Here is a 14,885-nt window from a genome sequence, read left to right as displayed (position 1 = left end):
TCATTAACTTGCACCTCCGATTAGCGCGTTTGGCTACGTACGGCGCGAAAGAAGTTCAACGTACATATCCACTTGATACAGTAATTTTGCTGTGACGGTGTCACCTGAAGACGGAAGCTTGTGTTGCCTCCGAAACGTCGTGATTTAATTGATTTCTCTTTTCTTTTTTACCTACGTGACTTTACCGAAAAAACCAAAGCGTATGGAACCTTGCATTCATGAAAACTTCAAATCTAGAATACCCAGAACTTGCCTAAATTGGAGCATGCAAAACAAAATGATTGTCTCATGAAGTGAAGAACTCGAAGAGTCTTTAGTTTGCTCGAGTCTGCACGTAGCCATCTCATTTGGTACACAACCGTAGGTTGTTACGCTGCCTTGTTTTAAACATTCAACGCAGAATCAAGTGGTCCGTTCAAAGCTGAACCCTCGAGCCACCAAACATACTCTCGTCCCCATCTCATCCCATACAGAAGACAAGGTCTCAATGTGGCCCTTTAATCCACACAGCCTATGCCCACATCCAAAGCAATGCGCCCAATCTTGTCAAGTGTGATAAGTTGAGCCGCTTTGAGCTTGGAGAGTGTTTGAAAGGGTCACTAACATGTGCAACAGACACACTGCGCAATAAACATTGTGGGCAGAAGAGGGCAGTGGAGAGCAATCCATTGCTGTTCTGTACTCCCCCCCCCCCCACCACCTTCAACACGCGCCGACCAGCGTGGTGAAGAATGTTCAAAATATCCTTCGGGGGCCCACGAAGTGTGGATTGACAAACACGGACTTCGCATGCACTCCGGAACATCGGGGCCCATTCAAATCTAAATCAGTGTGTGTCGTCAAAACAAATGTGACCCTTGAGCCAAGTGAGATACTGAAGCGCAGTGCCCGAGCTTGTCTCAAACGGTCAGCCGCCGTGGGGAGTTAATCGCTTGGTTGTGCGAAGGCGACCGCTGTGCGCGATTAATCCAGGCGGATCGACCTTCTGCCTCTCCCGCTCCTGCGCCCCCTCGGAGAGGCCCATGATCCTCCGCTTCTCCTGCAGGGCGTCGTCACGGGAACGGACCGCCAGGGCAAACTCCTCCTCCTTGGTCTCCAGCGACGACTCGAGCTGTGGCGAGGCGTGGAGACGGGAGGGGGGGATGGGGGGGCGGCAGCCAGTGAAACGTGAGTAAAGCTGCAGCACGGAGCCTGCCTGGTGTACCGACGTACGACGAGTGATTTGGCCACAGGCAAAAAGTCCAATCTGCCAGCGTAGATAAGTGTTCTGGCCTCACGAACAAATCACCCGGAGCAATGCCGGCGACGAAGCGCATCACCTGGGCGAGCTTCGCTTCCAGCCGCGAAATGGTCACCTTGCAGGAGCTCAACTCGGAGGTCGCCTGCGCAGAGACAAAAAAAACGGGAGCCGCAGTGGCCACTTTCATCGAGACGCGCGTGTGCACACAAAGACGAGGATCCCCCCCACTCCGCGCCGACTGGCGGGCGCAAGTTGGGGTTGGCGAGCGTCTATTCGTGCCGGTGGTTAGAGAGCTGTGGGTTAGGGTGCTCGATTCAAATACCGTATGAAGTAGGGGTCAACCCACCCCACTGTCACTCTAGATTCAATAAGCCAAGTGGCCGCTTTGCGAGAAGTCAACAGTACTATTTTTTACTTTACCAGGTAAGGCCCACTAAGCTATGTAGCTCTTTTTCAGAAGCGACCTGGCCACAAATGATAGCCCAACGAAGTGGCTTATCACGTGGAAATGTAAAGCAGCCAAATACTCTAAACGTGTGATATTGGAGAAAAATCCACGTGACCACGGGGAGAGAGAGAGAGACACGCAAACTCAACATATACAGCAGGCGTCAGGGTCGGGATCGAACCCACGACCTCCCGTATACCCAGCGATGGAGTTACCATCTCGCCACGGTGACAGAAGCCTCACCTCGGCGTGCCTGGCCTGCAGAGCGGTGTTGAGTCGCGACAAGCGGCCGCTATCCGCCCGCTCGGCCGAGAGACGGAGCAACTCCGCCTCCAGCTGCTCCACGCGCGTCTGGCGGAAGCAACGGGATCAGAGCAAGGAGGATCACGCGTGCACGCGGGTTACGGACGGCTTTCCTCCCACAACAGGCGCCTGTCCTCGGAAGCGTTTAATTCACCGCCTCATCAACATCATAGTCGTCGTCATCAAAGTGCCCCCCCCTCAACCCAATAAACCGCAGGCCGTGTTGGGAACCCGAGGGACAAATGGCGGCTCGGTCTGGTAGGGTGCGCAGCGGCAAGCAGGGACGGGAGTAGAGGTGGCTCCTGAGTTTTCAGCAAACCGTTAATCAAACTGTCCAGTTTTCAACAGGATAAGTCCCGATTAACAACAACTCCATCTCTATGTCAGTTACCATGGCCCTCCACCCCAATTAGAAACGGACAGCGCTAACGCAATAAATGCTTTCAACCTTAGCTGGCAATTCTTTTCAATTTGTGCGTATGACATATGTAATTGGTTCATGTGATCTCTGCAACCGCGAGAAGTCGCTAGATTTAAAACGAATTTCTTTAGTTTAGTTTGTTGTCCTTCCCCCGCACCTCCGATTAGCAGGGTTGGCTACGTACGGTGCGAAAGAAGTTCAAATATACGTCCAAATTTTTTTTAAATTGAGTCTAATCGAGGGGTGCGAATCGTTCCATGCCCGGCGTCGGAGGAATGGGGTTGGCGGATCGCGTGTTGGAGCGGCGATCCACTGTGCGATGTGTGCGAATGTGGCCGTGTGGTCACCTGCAGCTGGCCTTTCTCGTACGCCAGTCGATTCTTGCTCTCGGTCATCTCGCCGAGCAGCTGCTCCACCTGCCGCTCGGCACTCTGCTCACAATCCGGCAAAACAAAGTCAAAAGATAGTATGTTGTGCACACGTAGGCACGCATACACATACACACAGGCACCGACATGCACAGGCACACGCTCACACAGCCACAGACTAACAACCACACACACGACAACAACTGCCACTCGCCACGATGGTGCTTGTGCCAGGCTAGATGTACTTGAAGCGACAAAGGCTCTCTGACAGGTCACGGGACAGATACAGGTGTTATGGGCTGACTGAGACTACTGGCAGATGCACCAGCTATGCTCCCCACTGTGCCGAATTGCTGCATTTCAGCTGCCCGACGCTCTGTACGTTGCTGTGAGTACCGCTCTTTTCACCCTCCATTGTTCTTATCGGAGGGCGACTACTTCCCAAGTGCCCAGATGCGTCCTTCACGAGCCTCCTCCACAGAGGCCGAACTTGACACGACTGGTATCAATCATTGGCAAGTCCAATCAGCTCCATATCCTCCCCGTACTAAATCCTCTCGTTTCAGCGAATTTGTGGGAATACACAAATACACGCAAAGGCATGCATCCACTGGCAAAGCCACACACAAGAGTATGTGCATTGTATAAACTAAGTGATAAACTATTTTTATTTAACCAGGCATGACCCACTTAGCCATATAGCACTTTTTCAGAAGCAAATTGGCCACAAATGATAGCGCAACAAAGTGGCTTGTCGCATGAAAATTAGTCGTAGCCAAATGCTCTAAACGCGTGTTTCGACGAGACCACGGCGAGAGAGATACGCAAACTCCACATACACAGCAGGCGTTCGGGGTCGGGATCGACACCGCAATGAAAAGGTCAAACAAGCAAGAAGAACAATCCCTGACCGACCGGATGTCAACACCCGCGTCCCCGCACCACTCAGAGTCACCTGCCGCTGCTCGGAGGCGGCGAGCTTCCCCGCGAGCCGCCCGGCCTCCTCTTCGACGGCACGCAGGACGCCGCCCAGGGAGTGGGCCTCCAGCTGGGGAAAGCCAAGAAACAGAAAGGCGGTCATGTAGAAACCCAAGCAACGTCGACGGATCCTCTTGGTACCACGGGCACCACCTAACCATTTAAAATAGATTACACTGTCTTCTTGGTTCTTTCGGTAAAGTCACGTAGAAGGGAAGTAATAAAATAATAAAAATAAAACATAATAAACCAATAAAATAAAAAAATAAAACAATTGTTTTATTATGTTTTATTTTTATTATTTTATTACTTCCCTTCTACGTGACTTTACCGAAAGAACCAAGAAGATGAATCCCTGCAGTCACGAAAGCTTTAAATCGAAATTTAGATTACACTGGTCAACACACTTTTTCTGGCATAAAGTATTCCAACGGTTTTAATGTAATTTTGGGGTGCTGATTCTAAATCTGGCATCAGTTTGTCTATCACATCAGGTTTTTGAGATATCAAATATTGCTTTTCAATAAAAACTGCAGAAGAAAAATATTAAATAAATGTGGATATCGACATAAAATGATATTATAAACACACTATCCTAAAAATACAGCACAATATTTTATCACTAAAGCAGTAACTGACTCGCAACAACTTGCAATCATAAGTGACAGAGTTAATTTCGGGTAAAATCAATGAAAATGGTGTATGCCGATAGCATAAAAATGATGTGATAGAGCAAATCTGAGATCAGATTTGGAATCAGCACCCTGAAATTAGTCTAAAACAGCTGCAAAAGTCCAGGCCAGAAAAATATGGTTTTTTTTGTTGACCAGTGTTGTTACTCTCGGCGTACACAATTAAAATTCACGTTTATAATAATGGATGTGATTTTTTTCTTCTTTAGGATGTCATTTTTACTAATTATATGCACATCGCATGTAAATATTACCTTCAGGCTAATGACACGGACAAGCCGCAACAAGACAGAACATATGTGTGGGACACAATACAAATAAGACAAGCGCATAATTGATTCTTGGAATATATTTGCCGAATGGAACTGAGAATGAACAGATAAAATCACAGTGGATAGGAGATGAATCTCTACAAGCCAGCTGGAAACTCTAGAAATGTCAACAGGACGTTAAATAGGATCGCTTGGAAACTCAATAACAAATCACAACCCTTTGTCAATCTGCTGCTGGATGAAGGCCTTCCCATGCTGTGTTTGTCAAACTTATTGCACTGCAACGGCCTGTATGTGTTAACTAGTTCAGGCAGGTGTTAGCCGTGGCAGGGAATTTAACTCTGGCCGTCGTTTTCACACCATAAAGCCCAAAACACTGACTAATTTGGTCACGCATGAACACGTGACCTCTCTGTATACCGAAAGAAGGTGTAGAGTAACGCGTTGGAAAGCAAAGAGAGGCAGACTTTGAAACATAAAATACCTTGTCTTCCGAGTGCTGCTTCTTCATTGTTTCCATCTGAAACAGGAGAGAAAACATTCAATAAAAAATATCGAAAGTTATCACATGTTCATCTCCGAATTATTAAACACACGGCTGTTTGCGATTTTCATAAAAACAAAAAAACACGTTTACACAATCCGGCACATCAAATAACATCTCAGCTAAATGCCACCACTTCTTAGATAAATTCCACCACATTTCAGCTAAATGTCACCACATCTCAGCTAAATGTCATCTCTGATAAATGCCACCATATGTCAGCTAAATGCCACCACGTCTCATCTCAGCTAAATGCCACATCTCAGGTATATGCCACCACATATCAGCTAAATGCCACATCTCATCTCAGCTCAATGCCACCACAACTCAGCAAAATTCCATCTCAGCTAAATGCCATCACATCTCAGCTTCCCGGACCCTTGCCCTCCGACCTCTCGCAACATGCCCCTCTTCTCGCGCCGCGCCTGCTGCAGCTCCTGATTGGCCGAGTCGAGCTCGCGACGCAGCCGGACGGCCGCCTCCTCCAGCGCGGCCTTCTGGGACGTGGCGCCCTCGATAGCGAGGTCGCGCTCTCGCACCAGCTCCACTCGTTCGTGCTGCAGGCTGGTGCTGTGCGGGGGGGGGGGGGGGGGATGATGGTGTGCGGGGGGGTCGTTTGGTGACACACAGGTAAGCCTAAACTCTTCGCACTACAGCATGGGGGTGGGGTGGAGGCGTGGAGGTGGTTCATTGTCTTCTCAATGTTCTTCTATGGTATGCAAGGTGGCCAGGAGTTATTCGGTACATATATAAACACGCAACTCTTATAAACTAGGTTATGCCAAGCACGCAATGTTCATACATAGTGAGCTCTATTGAACAGTTCTCAACTAAATTTCGATTTAAAGCTTTCGTGACTGCAGGGATTCATCTTCTTGGTTCTTTCGGTAAAGTACGTGACTTTACCGAAAGAACCAAGAAGAGTTCTCAACTATTTAAATGTCTCGAACATGCAGCGGCAGTGAGTTCCAGGCTGATGGACAGCTGACCGCAGAAGCTGCAAGGTCCAAATCTCGCTGTCTACAAGTACAGCACAACTGGTACCAGCACAACCAGTCGGGCAAATGTATTGGATCGAACTGTGTGAAGAATTCCGTATTCCCTCACGTACGTGCGTGGCAATTGTGCGCGTGTTGGATGTGCGCGTGCACGTACAGCCGAGCGTCGAGCCGCGCAATCTCCCGGCGCGCGGAGGCGAGCGGCTCCTTCACGCTCGCCCGCGCGGCCTCCAGCACGCCGTCCTGCTCCCGGATCCGCTCGGTCAGAACTGCCCTCTCCGCCTGCGTGCGCAAAAACAAAGCGACAGCGGCACGAGCCCGCAAACAACAAAGCGACAGCGTCACGAGCCCGAAAATCGGCAACCGTTGACCGAACGCTCCCACGGGGGGCGCGGGGCTCGCTTCGGAAACTCTCAACAGCGAACGTCGGACCAGGGAAGGTCATGAAAGTCGTGATTTGACCTGAGCCTGAGGTCATCAAGGCGAAGCTTAGAGCCGTGGAATTGGCGGAGCGTGCAGAGATTGCTACGTGCTAGAAGCACGACAGCAAATGGTGGTCAGGGTGGCTCAGGAGTGCTGAGCTGGCGCTCCGCTGAGAGATCCTGGCTTGGGATCTGCAGTTGCAGCCACCCATGATTTCTAAACCGGGTCCTCAAGTCGATGGTCTCAGGACAGTCACCAGTTATTACTACACAAAAAAAAACCCACCCCGTCGCATTTCGTTCTTCACTCAATTCGGTTGCATTTCAGCTCTGAGAATTAAAATATCGGTTTGCGGTGAACAGTACTCTCATACGTGCGGACTCACGAGAGGCGACTTGAAGAGATCTCAGAGGGGAGGGGGGGGGGGTTCGCACTGCTCTGCCAGTGATCCCGATTCTCCATCTCGTGACACGAAGCCGATAGCACCATCGGAACAAAATTGGGGGGTAAAAAAACCGCCCAACGCTAAGTAGGCGGCATAGCAAGCGGGACGCTGATCTGCTCACCTGGAGGTCCTTCTGGTGAGTGGCGCGCGCCTCATCGGCTGCGACCTCCGCGGCCCGAACGGCCGTTGCGAGCGCCGTGTTCTGTCTCTGTAGCTCCTGCTTCTCGGCCTGCAAGCGGCAACGCAGCAGGGATGGGGTCACACACAGCCAGAGAGCCATTGGTGCACCTACAATTAACAACGACGGCATACGATTAATTAAGGGCACTAACGCACCGCTCGTAAGACAGGGTGAATTAAAACCCATTCATTCCTGATTTTGAAAATGACTAAAATGTTCTTGGAACTCATTGAGGCTCCCTTGGGTATCATTATTATGATGACGGCTATTAATACTACTATGATAAGACGACCTCTGTGCAATCGACCAACGATAAGGACAAAAATACTGGATTCTGGGCACGCTCCACAACAACTGGCCCAATGACCTCCCGCACAGTTCGCAGCGCATACCAAGCAGGCACCCCCTCACCTGCATCTGCTTCAGAGAGGCCACGACGGAGGAATTCTCTGCTTGCAGCTTCCCGCGTTCCCTCTTCTCTTCGTGCAGCTCCGACTGCAGCCTCTGCAATGCAAGGACCCGGGTTCGTTCGCGGTACGCGAGGTGCTTCATCGAGGTGTTGCGAGAGTCACCGGTAAATTGCGTGGAAAAAATATATCTGTTAAATCTTAGAATTTCTTATGACATGTATGTCTTTTCCACAAGGTTAATGCCGATTGCATGGGTACCCTAACCGACGCAGGACTCGAATGTGACGCGTGCGCACACGGGCACTGACCTTCCCCTCCTCCGTCATCTGAGTAATGATCGACTCCTTTGCCTCTGTGAGAAATGAAGAAACAAACCATCGAACGAACAGAAAAACGAAGGGAGGAAACAACGCCGAGTTAGACGATGAAGAAGCCCGGCGACGGAATCACGGTGACGGGTCGAGGGACCGACCTGCGTGCCTGTGGAGGTCGGCTGCCCTCCCCTCCAGCTCGCTCGCCCTCTCTCTGTCACGCCGCGCGCGCTCAGCCGCCGCCAGGCCCTCCTGGCGCACGCACGAGCACTCGCCCTGCAGACGAGCAACCTGCGCGGGCCAACGGAGGTGGCAGGGAGATGAACACCGATAGCATGAACGGTATATAATTTTACTCAGTATTCGACGCAACCACGCCAACAAATAGATCTTATTCATTTAGATGTGCTGTGTGTTCTGGTGAACCGAAAGTTTAGGCGAGCCAACGTAAAAAAATAACTGTCCATACGATTGGCACCGGCTTGTACCTACGTATGTACATACGTATGTGTAAGCGTGATCGTGACCCGTCCCCGCAATTCCTTCGCCTGGCTTCTTCCTCTTCTTCTTGCCATTGTTTCCATCCAAAGTACGTACGTACCATACGCGCGTGACTACACGCGCACCAACAGTCCCGCAAGGATAAGCGTCGCGGCGCGACTGACCTCCGACCTCTCGGCGTCGACGATGCGCTCGGCGTCGCGCACGCGACCCAGCAGCGCGGCGTGCGACTCCTCGAGCGTCGCTCTGAGGCTCGCCTCGCGCGACAGCTCCGCGCGCAGCTACGCCACCCGGCAGCGACACGCAGACACAGGCACAACACACGCACGCACATACACACACAAACTCGGACGTGTACACAACGACAAAGATCCCCCGTACAGTCTAAACGAACTGTTGGGGCAAGTGTTATTTGCGAGCACCTACGAAGGCCGGCACGGCACACGAGGGGGTGGGTGTCCAGCACCACACCCGGCCACCTCCTCAGTGGCAATGTTTCCACACCGCACTAGGTCCTGATTTGAGGCTGAGTCGACCTAGGGGACGCCCTGGACTGGGTCCAGATAATTGTCACTGGTGGTGGCCGTGAGCGGGAATCTAACTCGGGTTGCCGGGTTCGTAGAAAAGCACGCTAACCAAAACTCGACACATACATACAAATGTGCACACGAAGCATGCTTAAACACAAAGTTGGGGGTATGGCTTTCCAAACTGATGACAGACGCTTGTGTTGCGCCCGAAACGTCGTGATTTAATTTAGTTGTTTTCATTTATTTTATTTTATTTTTTACCTACGTGACTTTACCGAAAAAAACAACGAGTAGGTATGGCAATTATTACAATCAAAAGGAATTAAATACACACTAGGAAACACTTAAAGACTTCTTATGAACTAATAAGGAATGGTCTTGAAGGTCAAGTTTTCCCAACTCCAGGTCTCGCGACCCATCAGTGGGTGCCTATCCTCGTTTCCCTACCTTCTTTGCTCAAACACAGTTATTATATTGCTGCGCTTGCCTGACGATTGGTAAACATGACGCATATGATGTACAGCATGGCGATTCTACTCAAGATATGTTAATCAGCCCTCCTCGGAATCGATTATCTGTTGCATCACTTGAAAAAGTTTTTCCATTCATGGGAAATAATCGATTGTAATCGATCATAATGGATTATCGCATACACGCATACATTAATTGAATGCGTGCGTTACTTTAAATCGATTGATGAATAAGTGCCAACGTGAATTCATTTCCCGTGCGGACGCAGACTCACCTCGTTCACGCGATTGTTCATGCGGGTCGTCTTGTGTCTCATCTCCTCGGCGGCGATCGCGACGTCACTCTGAAAACAAACAACATCATCGCAAACATGTGAACACGCTCAGGATAAACCACGCATGAGAGTACATTCTGGAATGCTTCCCAGCACGCCCTTTTGTCCTTGGAGGAATTTAAACTGCCCGTGATAAAGTTACGGATCAAGCCACACAATGAGACACAGAGGCGTAGCTAGGGGGGGGCAGGGGGGTACATATGTCCCCGGGCGCCAAGGTAAAGGGGCGCCAAAATGAGGCTTACAACGTTACATTAGAACTTATTGCGGCGGGCGCGGCAGCCTGAAACTACTGCACAAATCTACACCTCGACCTAAAAGTTTATATATCCCGCCACACACAGCCTGCATGTAATGTAATTACATTTTGGTATGTGATTAAACGGGGGGGGGGAGGGGCGCCAATTTTATAGTTCGTCCCCGGGCGCAAAATATCCTAGCTATGCCACTGATGAGACATTGCACGGTGCGTGACGTCGTGAGATGATGTCACAAAAGCCTGACGTCATCGGGAGAGGGGGCGTGTGCTTCCTTCTCATTTCCAGTCCTGGGTTTGGTCTCCCAAGTTATGAGAAACCCCTTGAAACATGCGTTTAAGAGTATTCGGCTGCTATAAATTTCCACGTTTAGTTTAATTTGGCCAGCTATCTATAGCTTAAGTCCTTAACAGAAGCACAACTTTACGAGAGTTAATGTGCCCCCCCCGCCGCCCCCCACCCGAGGGAGCCCCTCTAGTGCCCGATTAGTACAACTATTATTCCCGCAGTGAAGGAAACATTTTGTTTGCGGGCTGTTTCAAAGTGGCAGGCCTCATGTAGCCACGGACCCTATGAAACGGAGTAGTGGGCCGCATCCAGCCCAAGGACCATGGGTTCCACCATCCCTACGCTGAAGCCGCGAAGGATCGCCATCACACCTTGGTGGCCGTGGCGACCTCGAGGGCGGCGGACAGTCGGGCCTTCTCATCCGCGGACGCCTCCAGCTGGTGCACAGCGTCGGCCAGCCGATGCCTGAGACGCGCCACCTCATGCTGCAGGCCCGACACCTCTTCGCGCAGCGATGACGCCTCGTCGTCTGGCGTGACGCCCGCCAGACATGCATGCACACGTGCAGGTGTGTGCGCAAGCACGTGAGCATGACAAAGATTCCACCCCCCCACCTCCCGTGTAACCTTATCAGACTGTTGGGGCAATTTCTGATAGTGAGCACCTGTGAAGGCCGGCACGGGACGCGATGGGGTGGGTGGCCAGCACGACTAACCGTATGTAAGGACACATACATACTCAAAGGAACTTGTATAAGTTTGCACTCACACAAAAATAAACGGCACACATGCACACACATACATAGAAAACAAATGCAGGCGCTCAAACACACGCACACACACACAGGCACTTGCACACATATCCACGTATGCAAAAAACATCCTGCGTAGCCTTCCTGGATCGTTTGTGCAAGTGTCAGCAAAAACCAACACGGCACAGAACACCATGTCTGGCCACCTTTGCCTCCCGGGTCCCGATGTTTACATGCTGGCACCAGGTACTGATTTTAAGGCCGAGTCGATCTGGGGAAAAACCCAGGAGAAGGCACAAACTATCGCTCCACCGCTCCCCTAGTTCACAAAACGGTCACCTGACAATTCAGAGAGCACCAGGGCGCAAGCCGGCAACCCACCCGCGTCCGGCGGCGCCAGCTCCCTCTCGGCCTGCAGGCGCAGCGCGGTGAGCCTCAGCGTGTGCAGGGCGCTCTCGGCGCGGCACACGCGCTGCACCAGCGCCTCGTAGTTGCGCCACAGCATGTCCGACGCGCCTGGCGCAAGCGCTCGCGACACGCGCAAGGGAGGCAGCGGCGTCGGCGGTTGTGCGATGCTGTCGGCCGTCGAGCTGGGGAGGGCGGCGCTCCTTGTCAATCATTTCAGATCAATGCAATTAAACGTACGATTGACGGTTTACAATTAAAGGTTGAAAGGGCTAATGAATTAGCTCTGTCCATCCGTAAAGTGGCGTCGACGTGATTCAATGGACACGAAATTTTGGTGTAAAGATGCGTTGCTATTAGGGACTTGCCCTGCAGAAAATCGTCCAAACTGATTTAAGGGTTGCACAAAACTTCAAAAACGAATGGATAGGCTTTTTTGGCCAAGGCAATGAGATCAGCGCAGAGGCTGTGTGCTCTTTACACAGTTGTGTTAGTTTAAATTAATGTTTTTTTAACGGCCTTCACTATTATTGTTATTGTGGGGTTTTTACTCGTCATTTACAAATGTGATCTCCCAAGACGTGGTCGACAGTCCACCAAAGGCAAGACTATAAACTAAACTATTTTTTTTTAACCAGGTAAGGCCCACTGCTTAGCATTTTCTTCAGCAACCTGGCCACAAATTTATAGCAGCCAAATGCTCCAAACGCGTGATATTGATAAATGCGGTGAGAACAACCGTAGGACCCGGAGAAAAATCTACACGACCGCGGGGAGAGACACGCAAACTCCAAATATACAGCAGCAGGCATCAGGGTCGGGATCGAACCCACGACCAACTGCACACCAGGCGAGGGATTTAACATCTCACCACCACGGCCCTACGTACCCATCGGCGTGGCCCTTCGGGTGCCGCCCCAGGCCCAGCGCATCCAGGTCACGGACCAGGGCCTCCGTCTCCTCCTCGGCGATGCGCAGTCGGCGTGACAGCAGCTCGCAGGCCTCGGGGGCCGTGGCCTCCATGGGGCCCGCCGGGAGAGGCCCACCCGTGCGGACGGCCATGCTGCTGTCAACGCTGAATGATATTAAAATGTAGAACGGCGTTCTTGTGACTGGCGGCCCACAGGCCACATCTGACCCTCCCAAAACTCTTGGAATGTCCCAAGCACAGATGTGTGGCCCACCCGAGACATAGAAATTACCGGTTAGGTCACCCACGGTTATAATCACGATTGAAACTTAGAAAGTCGTTCCAACAAGCAACGGGGCGATGTTCCGTCTTTGTCGACGGCAACGAGCCAGCCGTGGAAATTCGACATTCTCACGACAGGGCCAAGACCATCCATAGGACAGCCACTTGTGAATTAAGCGTCTCGATTGCTGCTGAAAACGAATTCCATATTCCGATGGCAGGGTCAGACCATTCCGTTCGAATTAACATTGTCGGAGCTAAATGAATGAGCCCGATGATGATCAAATCGCCCGATATCGTCTGTAGACATCGGAAGCCAAGCCTGGGACGAGCCTGGTCACTGCTCGGATGGGCGACCACCACGCGTGACAGGTGCTATAGGCTGCAGCGGGCCCCTACGGTGTCAGCAGATGATGGCATATCTGTCAACCCCTTATCAGTACCTCACCTTATTACTGACAAATTCCCATTGATCACGCCGTGCCCCTTATACATCTCAACATCCATCCCACAAAGTCCCATCACAAGGCAGAAACACAAATAGACACTCGCCACTAGTACACTCATCACTACACTGACAACTACTACACTCACCACTACATATCTGTCAACCTATTATCAGTGGCTCATCTTATTACTGACCAATTCACACCTTACTGGCCACCCCGTGTCCTTTATACATCTCAACGTTTATCCTACAAAGTCCCATCACAAGGGAGAAACACAAACAGACACAAACATTATTTTGTTGTTGTCCGTATTGAAACGGCTGTACACCGTATGGGTTGACAGATATGTGATGGTAGTGCAGATATGTCCATGGTTATACGGTACTGTATTTCTATGCCCCCCCGTGTCTATGGGGCCGTCCATAAATGACGTCACGCGATTTTGGACGATTTCTGACCCCCCCCCCCTCGTCACACGGCGTCACAAAAAGTCAGACCCCCCCCTCAAATATGACGTCACAAAGCTCTGCCCCCCCCCAAAATAAAACATGCTTCAAATCGCTTTAAACTATTGTCATTGTAGTGCGTATTTAACGTGGCGCTGCACTCTGATGTTGTAGGAGAAAACATGTATTAAAAAGTCTATTTAATTAAGTAGCATTTTGATGTGACGTCACATTTCTCCCCCCCCCCTCGTCACAAATACTTAGTTTTTTTCGGTAAAGTCAACTAAATTAAATCACTGATTTAACTAAATTAAATCACGTGACTTTACCGAAAAAAACAGAGTATTGATCCTTGCAGTCACGAAAACTTCAAATCTAGAATCGTCACAAATGTCTGACCCCCCCCCCCCCCACTAGGTGCGTGACGTCATTTATGGACGGCCCTTTAATGCGCCGCTCTATCACCACCCGGCACCGAAGTATGGTCAAGCAGCCCCCCCCCCACCACCACGAACCCTCAAACAACACGACGTCCACCACAATTCAGTGGTGGACAACTCCACATTCACAAGCCGATCACCCTCAACACAAAGAAGGCCGGCACGGCACACGAGGGGGGTTTGTGGGTGGGCAGCAACCACGCCCGGCCGCCTTTGTCTCCCCGGTGACGATGTTTGACGCACCGTATCACGTGCCCCATTTGAGGCCGAGTCGACCCAAGCCACGGCCGGTTTAGATAATCGTCACCGAGTGTTGGAATGGAACTCCGCCCGCACGGTTTCGCTGCGCGACGCGCTAACCGCTGCGCCACCGCTCCTCAAAGTGCACACACGCTCACAGCGACGTAGTATAACTTAAACAGAACGCAGGGGCAAGTGCTGTTAGCGAGCAGCAGCACTTACGAAGGCCGGCACGGCACACGAAGGAGGGGATGAGTGGGTGGCCAGCACCACGCCCGACCGCCTTTGTCTCCCCGGTGACGCAAAGCCAACGCATCGGCTACAAGTGAATCACTGAGACGAGGCTGTTACTACAACTCACCCGAGCAGCAGGCCTCGCTTTATAAAGCCCGCGAACCGTGCTTATCGTTGCATAACAATTATAAATGTTAACATTATTATTATTACAATTGAACTTACAATTCTATTTTAGTTTTTTCCTCCCGACGCCCAGAAATGTTTGAACGAAAGCGCATAGACAGCCGCTACCGAGAATCCCGCGGAGCGC

General features: G+C 51.1%; 1 protein-coding gene across 2 annotated transcripts in view; it reads right to left on the bottom strand.

Moving 5' to 3' along the window:
* The window catches only part of LOC144728398 (coiled-coil domain-containing protein 150-like), a 23,521-nt gene extending 8,636 nt beyond the window's left edge, over positions 1-14,885 (bottom strand). The window contains exons 1-18 of one of the 2 annotated variants that reach the window (XM_078607802.1): positions 14,798-14,885; positions 12,461-12,646; positions 11,548-11,756; positions 10,787-10,944; positions 9,811-9,879; positions 8,700-8,816; positions 8,196-8,325; positions 8,032-8,075; positions 7,725-7,817; positions 7,254-7,361; positions 6,422-6,546; positions 5,659-5,836; positions 5,207-5,242; positions 3,736-3,828; positions 2,760-2,843; positions 1,932-2,039; positions 1,320-1,382; positions 983-1,111 (exon numbers count right to left, since the gene is read on the bottom strand). In XM_078607802.1, the coding sequence (XP_078463928.1) occupies positions 983-1,111; positions 1,320-1,382; positions 1,932-2,039; positions 2,760-2,843; positions 3,736-3,828; positions 5,207-5,242; positions 5,659-5,836; positions 6,422-6,546; positions 7,254-7,361; positions 7,725-7,817; positions 8,032-8,075; positions 8,196-8,325; positions 8,700-8,816; positions 9,811-9,879; positions 10,787-10,944; positions 11,548-11,756; positions 12,461-12,646; positions 14,798-14,853 (1,986 nt within the window). In that variant the 5' untranslated portion in view covers positions 14,854-14,885. Of the gene's footprint in view, positions 1-982; positions 1,112-1,319; positions 1,383-1,931; positions 2,040-2,759; positions 2,844-3,735; positions 3,829-5,206; positions 5,243-5,658; positions 5,837-6,421; positions 6,547-7,253; positions 7,362-7,724; positions 7,818-8,031; positions 8,076-8,195; positions 8,326-8,699; positions 8,817-9,810; positions 9,880-10,786; positions 10,945-11,547; positions 11,757-12,460; positions 12,647-14,699 lie in introns of both variants that reach the window. The other variant, XM_078607804.1, reaches the window with a different exon arrangement.

This window comes from Lampetra planeri, chromosome 28, assembly GCF_965212315.1.
Source record: "Lampetra planeri chromosome 28, kcLamPlan1.2.h2, whole genome shotgun sequence".
Taxonomy (NCBI): Eukaryota; Metazoa; Chordata; class Hyperoartia; order Petromyzontiformes; family Petromyzontidae; genus Lampetra; species Lampetra planeri.
Note: the sequence above shows the minus strand (reverse complement) of the source record. Positions and strands in the feature narration are given on the sequence as shown.